This window comes from Camelus dromedarius, chromosome 14 (genome assembly GCF_036321535.1).
Source record: "Camelus dromedarius isolate mCamDro1 chromosome 14, mCamDro1.pat, whole genome shotgun sequence".
Taxonomy (NCBI): domain Eukaryota; kingdom Metazoa; phylum Chordata; class Mammalia; order Artiodactyla; family Camelidae; genus Camelus; species Camelus dromedarius.
Genome location: NC_087449.1, coordinates 24,280,042 through 24,288,707, shown reverse-complemented (window position 1 = coordinate 24,288,707; position 8,666 = coordinate 24,280,042). Strand labels below are relative to the sequence as shown.

The 8,666-nt window shown below is 40.0% G+C and overlaps 1 protein-coding gene across 3 annotated transcripts in view; it reads left to right on the top strand.

The window, feature by feature from the left end:
• The first annotated feature begins 279 nt into the window (after positions 1-279).
• Positions 280-8,666, top strand: part of ALG6 (ALG6 alpha-1,3-glucosyltransferase) — a 53,303-nt gene continuing 44,916 nt past the window's right edge. For 2 of the 3 annotated variants that reach the window (XM_031465288.2, XM_031465285.2), the window contains exons 1-3: positions 280-380; positions 1,260-1,366; positions 3,927-4,188. In XM_031465288.2, the coding sequence (XP_031321148.1) occupies positions 4,107-4,188 (82 nt within the window). In that variant the 5' untranslated portion in view covers positions 280-380; positions 1,260-1,366; positions 3,927-4,106. The remainder of the gene's footprint in view (positions 381-1,259; positions 1,367-3,926; positions 4,189-8,666) is intronic. The other variant, XM_031465286.2, reaches the window with a different exon arrangement.

The window sequence follows — 8,666 nt, the reverse complement described above, 5'->3', positions numbered from 1 at the left end:
CTGTCCACTCTGTGAGGCGAGCCAGGACGCGCCCCTGACAGGAATCCGTGGACTAAGCAGCCGCTCGGGCCTTGGCCGCAATCCCAGGAAAGAAGAGCAAGGGGCTTTCCACCTGCCCCAAGCCTCACCCGGGACGCCAGGCCTCTCGGGTTCCGGACACTCGTGCCCCGCCTCCGAAGCCGGCCTCCTTCTCTCCGCGCCTTTTCCCCGCCCCTCCCCTCACGCTAGACGGGCTCGCTCCCGCGCCGGGCGCGTGTGCGGCGCGCGAGCACGCGGACGCGGAAGGGAGGCCGCTGGGGCCCTCCGCCGCGGGGGCGAGCGCGCAGGCGCCTTCCTGGGATCCGCGGCGGCGCGAATCTCCGCGTTCTGCGGGCGGCGGGGTAAGAGGCCGGGTCTCTGGGGGTTCTGGAGCGCCGGGCCAGGGTGGGGAGGGCCTGGGGGCTGGCGGCACGGCTCCCGGCTCCCCTTCGCTCAGTGGTTCGGCGCGCGAAGCCTCCTCAGCCCAGTCAGCAGGCCCGCTTGGGGGGTCGAGTGGGGGACGCGATGACGTGGTGGGACCCCGGGCTGCAGCGGCTTGGCATCCTGTTCCTGCGGCCCCGAGGGTCTGGCCGGCCGGAGAAAGAGTCAGGAGGGGTCCCCTTGGCGAGACGTGCTCGCCTGGGAGAGCAGCACTGCCTCATGCGGTGTCCACCCTGGGGAAAGGACCTTTCAGAATAAAAGGAACAGATTCGGCCCTGGGGAGTGGACGGCAGACTTTTCTTCTGTCCAGACGCACCCTCGTGGCAAAGTGGGACGGAAAACTGCTGCCCGCGTGGCGACTTCAAGGAGCGAGGGTGGGTTAGGAAGTTACTGTACTTTGCTTTACAGATGGGAAATGTAATAAAGAGCCCTTATTACCGTTCAAGAAGAGATCGGTTAAAAGCCTTACATAATATCTTTAACCACAAAGGACTCAGTAAAATTAGGAACCTCCCTTCTTCACACGCGCGCGCCCGCGCACACACACACACACACACACACACACACACACACACACACACACACACACAGTTAGAGTACCGGCTTTCTGCCAACATTGTTCTAAGTGCAAGGATCAGAGCAGCGACTAAGATAGGGGGATCCCTGCTTGCATGGAGCTTATACTCTAATTGACGAATAAATGTAATTTCTTTTATACTTTTTTAAATTGGAATATAGCATATATACAAGAAGATACTGTACAGAAATCATAAATTGTAACTGGTTGATCTATCATTAAGTAAACAGGACTTTTAACCACCACTGAAATCAGGAGACAACATTCACGGCATCTTCTCAGAAGACATCCCTGGGGACTTCCAGTCACCATCCCCTCTCCTCCCCAGAGGTAACCGCTTTCCTGGTTTCTGGCATCACAAAATTAGTTTTGCCCATTTATGAGCCTTTTGTAAATGGAACCATATAATAGGTATTCTTTTGTGTCTACATTTTAATCTCAAAATTATGTTTATGAGATTGTTTCATGTTTTGTGAAAATATAATTTCTGATAGTAAAAAGAATTGGGAAGAAAATAAAAGAAGGTAATGGTAAAAACAAGAAGTGGAGACATTGAAAGAGTGGTCAGGGATGAACTTACTGAGTGGATGACTTTAGCTATAACATAAATGACAAAAGATTGGCCATAGAGCTGGCTTAAGAGCATTCCCAGCAGAGGGAATAGGAGTGGAAGGGAACTGAGGTATGAAGAAAATTGACAGGTTCTAAAAAGAGGGGAGACCTTGTGGGAAAGTGGGAGGAGATGAAATTGGAAAGGTAGGCAGAGGTCAGATCATAGAGGGTCTTATGGCTAGGATATTTGGATTTTATTCGAAGTGTAACAGATGTCAGGAGATGATGTTTTTGATGTCCTTCAGTTTATAGCATGAGCCACTTGTGGAGGATGGGATGACCTATCTGTTTTATTCATCAAAGAAACCCTACAAAAGTGGCAATACTTGGCAACTATTGGGGATTAGAGCATAAGTTGACATGTGGGGAAACCAAATCATCTTTTGTATTGTCAGGATTTATGTTAATTTGGGCATGTAATATGCATCCAAAATCAGATTTAGAATGCAGTGTAGAAATTAGTTATCTGTTCTCAACCCTAAAAATATTCTTGTAATGTGGCTGCTTAGCTTCTGTTTGAACCTGTTGAAGAGGAACTCCTTTCTCAAGAAGCTCATTTAGTTTTGGGGGCAGCTCTAATTGTTAGAAAAGCCTTCCTAATATTTAATGTAACATTAATTATCAGTTCTGGTTCCATACAGAACTAATCATGGTCATTTATTATCTGTTGTCTCCTCTTCAGTATTCAGGTCGTTGATTTTGCTGGTTTTTCACATTTAAATACAGGACTTTGAATTTACTTGAATTTATCCCTGTCATGATTTCTGGAGTTAGATTTGGTCCATTATAGATGTTGTCCAAATCTTTTTGGATAGGATTCTTTCATCCATCAGTTAGCTGTCATACCATTGTGTTCTCAGCAGACTGGATCAGCATGTTACTAGTTAAGCATTATGATCTTTTTAAGTTCATTATGATTGTTAAGTGTTATTGGTTGTCTTATTTTTGTTACTTAAGGTTCTTGGGGAAGTACTTAAAGATGGTTATGGAACTGTGAATAATTGATTTAACTTGGTCCTATTAATGATATGTTTCCCAGATGGAGTATTTTTAAATCCAGAAATTAGATTTGTAAAATTGATTTTCAGCTTGATGTCTTAGTAGAAAATAGAATGTTACATTGTGATTCTGGAATATATAGTGTAGCATGCTGATAAAAGGGGCTTTTCAAGTTAGACTAAAAAGGGATTTGAGAAGTTTATAATGACCTATAAACCATGTCAAACCTGGAATTAACATTGGAAAGTGATTTAATCTTAATTTTTCCTCTTATCTTGGCTCTGTGGTAGAATTTCTAGTGAACAGTGAAATGATCAAAGGTGGATGCTGTAGGAAGGAATAAATACAAGGGGAATTTTTATATAAACCAAATTTGAATAATATATTCACATAGCCTTATTAAATGCTTTGAGTCATTCTGCCTGATTGAGATGCTGGACTTACTTGTTCTAGAGTTGTCCCTTGCTATTTTTATTTTAAGTAAGAAGACACTTTTTTGCCCCATAGATGGACTATGCCAGTTTTCCCCTAAATTTTTCAGTTGATTTGTTAATGGCATTTTCCTGAAAATATTTAAATTAAATTATATCCTGTGGTTAAAATGGCCTACAATTTTTCAAATCTTTTTACTTTTAAATGCCCCCCAACCCAAGGGAAAAAGTGAAAAAAATGAAGCATGTAAGTGGTTAATTGCATTTTACTGCTTTTGTATTTTCTCCTCAGAGTTGGGGCTATTCTTACTGATTCTTGCAAAGTTTCATTCTCTAGGATGGAAAATTGGTGTAGTTAGTGCAAGTGTATTTTGGAAGAAAAGAAGTAAAAATTAAACTATGTAAATTACTTTAGCGGAAGATTTTTCTCAAGCTAAATTGAAAGATAAAATTCCTCTTTCTCTCTATACCAAAGATAAAATCACCCCTTTGTTTACCTTTTTGGTCTTGTCCTTACCTGTAGGTGAGCATATGCTCTGTTTAGAACTGACTGTTCCACTGTCTACACATCTGTTGTTTGTCTTCACTCAGAAGTATTTCCTTGCAAGAGCAGATCCTTACTATACCTTTAGATATACTGAGTCCCATTTAATAGGGAGAGCTACCTTTTGAAGTACATTTCTCAACTAGAAGACTGGGAAATAAGAAACTTAAAACTATCCCCTTTCCTCGATTCCTCCCCAGCTTCCCCACCCCAAGTTCTTCATCTTTCTGTGGTTAATGGGTTTGTTGTTGGAGGTGCTATGCCCAGCTAAGTCTTGGTATCTTTTTTTCTTTTTTCCCTTCAGGCTTCTTCATTGACATAAAAATCAATATTTAACTGTTTGGAAACGAAGCATCACTTAAAATCCTGTCAAACTCCTAATTCCAAAGAATTGATAACATTTCTCTGATCAAGAAAAGAAGTAACTGACTACGTGTTAAAAGTATTCCGCATAAGTCCCCCTCCCTAAATTTGAAGAAGAAATATGGAGAAATGGTACTTGATGACAGCTGTGGTCTTAATAGGACTAACAGTACGGTGGACAGTTTCTCTGAATTCTTATTCAGGTAACACATTTTTCTGTTTAAGATAGGGAATTTATTTTGGCTTTTTGTTTGTTGTTTGGGGTTATTTTTGGTAATAGTTTGATGTTTTCTGATCAGGACAGAGAGGAATTTCATATTTTATTGGTGTGGTCAAGAAAATACACTTAAACATCTAATTCTAATAAAAAGAATTTGTGTAAGAAGTAAATAAAAGCATGGGCTTTGTGACATGAGAAAACAAAAATGTATTCTAACTGGGAAGATGACAAATTGAGAAACAATTATGTATTAGGCATTGAAGAGAGAAATAATCTAGTACTTCAAGAGGGGAGCGGAATCAAAGGAGGCTTTTTTCATTTAGGATAGAGAAGGCATGTTACTACACTGGAAGGAAAAGGCCAGTAGAGGATAAGATTGGGAATGATGTGAGAGAGAGGGAGGGGGAATAGATGGAGTGTGGTCTTAGAGACTGGGGATAGGATTAAATTTAACCTTGTACATATTTGTTTAATACCTCTCAGGTTCCAGGCACTGTGTTAAGTGCTAGAAATACAAGGTGAGAATCCAGTACTTAAAGGGCCCATATTTTAGTAGATAAGTATTCACAATACAATGTGATAATTATAATGTTGAAGTATGTGTGAGGTTCAAAGGTAACAGAAATGAATGATAGGATGCATTAGAGAAAAGTTTTTGGAGAAGATGATGTTTGAGTTCAAGTTTGAAGGATGAGTTGGAATTTGCTAGGCAAATGAAATGGGAAAGGTATTCTAGACAGCGGAACATGTGCAAAGCCACAGTAGGTGGCATGAGAGCATGGTTATAATATTTGGTATTGGATAGCATAAAAAGAAGGAACCAAAAGGATGGAGAGGGAGTGGCTAGAGATTCGGCTATACTCTTAGCTTTGGAAATTATTTGTGTTTTAAAAAAATAACTTTTTTTTCAGAGACATAATATGTCTTTTTTTTAAATTGAAGTACAATTGATTTACAATGTTGTGTTTCAGGTGTACAGCAAAGTGTTTCAGTTTTATATATATATATATACACATACATATACTTTTTCAGATTCTTTTCCATTATTGAAGATAGTCAAGATATTGAATATAGTTCCCTATGCTATACAGTAGGTCCTTATTCTTTATCTGCTTTATTTTTTAAATAACTTTTATTGTAATGAAAAATGATAATAGAAAGAAGGTTGGAGGTAAAGAGACAAATGAGACTATCCTAATAATAGATGTAAAAGCTACTATTTTTTGAATGTCTACCAAAAGCTAGACACTGAGCATTTCCCTCAATACTTACCACAACCACTGAAGATTGGTATTGTCTCTAATTTACAAATGGAAAATGAGGTAACCAATACAAGACAACTGGGACTCAAATATAGTTTTATTTTATTCCAAAATCAGTGTTTTTATGACTCTGCTCTGTGGCTTCTGAGAAAGAAGCTTTGAGTTAAGGCAGATAGTTGAAAGGTGGAGAAATGAGTTTAAGGAATATGGAGGAAGTAAAATCACTTGAATGCCACAATAGACTTGGGTTCAAATCTTAGTTCTTTCACCTGCTGGCAGCCTGATCTTTGAGAAGGTTCTTAATCTCCATGAATCTTGTGTACTTCTGCAAAGTGAGAATATTAATAAGTACTTTAAGGGATTGAGATAATATGTGTGAATTGTGTTTTATTTTTAATAGTGTAGGAATATAGTTAGCACATTAATGACTCATTAATCAGCTGTTATCTCATTTGATCCTCACATCAGATCATTTAACCCCAGAATATTTATTGAGTGTCTGCCGTGCTGCAAAAATAGGTCTTGCTGGTGGTCAAGTCTTTAGGTCTGGTCTTTAGGGTCTTTAGACCAAGAACAATAAATGGTATCCTCCTATGATATTGTGATTCATAATGAGACGTATATATTTGCTCTTCATCCTGGGTTCTGGCACAGAGCTCCTAAAACCACTGGAATTTTTAAAGTGAGAGTGATAAAGTTGTCTTTTCTTATGTTAATGATGTAGCTTTGGGACCCCATCTAAGGATGGGGCCTGGTTGCCAGGTGAACCAACTTGCTTAGAGGGTAGGAACTTTCAGTCCTACTCCCTGATTTCTGGGGAGGAGAAAGGTGGCGTTGGAGGTTGAATCCTTACCTATGGCCAGTGATTTAATCAACCATGCCCATGTAATGAAGCCTCCATAAAACCCCAAAAGGACTGGGTTTGGAGAGCTTCCGGGTTGGTGAACACATGGAGGTGTGGGGAGAATGGCATGACTGGAGAGGCCATGGAAGCGCCATGTCTTTTCCCCATACCTTGCCCTATGCATCTTTTCCATCTGGCTGTTCCTGAATTATATCCTTTTACAATAAATCAGTAATCTAGTAAGTAAAATGTTTCTCTGAGTCCTGTGAGTCCCTCTAGCAAATTGATCAAACTTAAAGAGGAGATTGTGGGTACCTCTGATCTACAGTCTGTCGGTCAGAAGTACACGTGATAACCTGGACTTGCGGTTGGCATCCTGAGTCGGAGGGGGTCTTTGTAACCTGCAATCTGTAGGCAGTACAAGACAAGTAGGTCCTGAGACTGATGTCTGAAGTGTGTGGGCGGTGTGGGGATGCAGCCTTGTAGGACTGAACCAATAACTTGGGGAGTCTGTTGCTATCTCTGGGTTGATAGTGTCAGAATTGAGTTGAAATGGGATACCAGAGATTTGGGACACCATTGAAATGGTGTCCAGAGATTTGCTTGTGTCGGGGAGACCCCCCACTCCATGATGTAGTTGGGTCCTAGAATCACACTTTTACTTCCCTAGAGAAGTTCCGTCTAGTGGGTAAGGCAGACGTGTAAATATATGCTACATTAAAATAATAGTGTGATGTAAACAAAGTAGACTGGGATTGCAAGGGACTTCTACTTCAGATGAGAATGGCTTAGAATGTGGTGTTTAAGTTTGTTTTAAAAGGGAGAGAAAGATTTTACTAGGCAGAAAAGTTGATGAGGAAGAGTATTCCAGTAAGAGGAAATCGCATGAGCAGAGAACGGGAGTTCTTTTGAAGTGTAGTGAGGACGTAAGTGTTACTGGAATACAGGGTGCATGGTAAGTGGAACAATAAGAGATGCAGTGGTAGAAATAAACTGGAGCCAGACTGTGAGCCAAAATAATGTGTGAGGGATTTATCTTTTGAGCAATAGAGGTTTTTAAGCCAGGAATTTACATAATCAGATTTTTTTTTTTTTTAAAGAAGACAGCTTTAGAGGCAGCATTGTGTTTGGAGTAGAAAGTGGAGAGACTGATGGTCGAAAGACCACACGGGCAGCATCTATATGCAGTGGCCTCACCTATGTTCATAGTACTTATTTGAAGTTGTGCGTAGCTGATTGCAGTGGGCTTGGCAAGGGACAATGAGGGCCTGGGCTAGAATAAATTTGAGAGCCACATTAGGTAAAAATTAGCAAAATTTAATGACAAATTTCATATGAGGATACATAAGGAAGAGTTTGAGAATAAGTCTGGTTTCTAAGTTCAGAGATTCTGAGACTGAAAACAGAGGAAGAGCAGATTCAGTGGGGGAACATAATGAATTCTCTTCTGGGTATGTTAAGATTTGAGTGGATTTTAGTCATATGGGAAAGGGGGAATTTCGAGAGATGGAATTTGGCTGGGGGCACGGGAACACATAAATCCATCTTCAGCTGGTCACAGAAAACACTTTGTTATTAGTTAGGCTTCAGCTTCATGCTCCAGTGCAGCCTTCTGGTGCTGGTGCCCTAGGCAGGGCAAACAGCAGGACTTCTTTGTTCTTGGCTAGAACCAAAGTAGGCGGGTCTTATTTTTTCCATTTTCTCTCTAAGCTTACACCTAACTTCAGAGCTAGAACAAAGCAAGAACAAGAGATGAACTAGAAATCATTTGTGCCAGTTCCTGGAGCACATTTTATGTAGGTGGTCCATTCTAAGGCTTTCTAATGTTGAGGCAGTTTCCAAGTGGGAGAGTTCCTGTTAACTCCCCATTCTTCACAGCATTTGATAGTGTTAAACTGTTGAATTTTCGCCAAGCTAGAATGAGTGAAATGATAAGTCATTGTGATTTTAATTTTAATTTTCTTCATTGCTGAATTCATTTAATTTGAATTTATTTAATTTGTATTTCCTTCATTTTTAAAAGGTTGAGCATATTTTTTTGGTTTATTGGTCATTTGTGTTTCCTTTTCTGTGGTATTTGCTTATGTCATTTGTACATTTCTATTCTTTTTTTCTTATGTGTTTTATATATATATATATATATTTTTTTTTTCTTATGTGTTCTGTATTCTGGAACCTGAACTTTGTATAAATTGCAAATATCTTCTCCCAGTTAGTGGCTTATCTTTTTGCACTTTTAAGATGTCTTTTGTTGAACAGGAGTTTTTGATTTCAAAATAATGAAATTTTTAATTTTTTCCTTTATGATTTGTGGCTTTTGTATCTTTAAAAATCCTTCTCTACTCCTAGGTCACA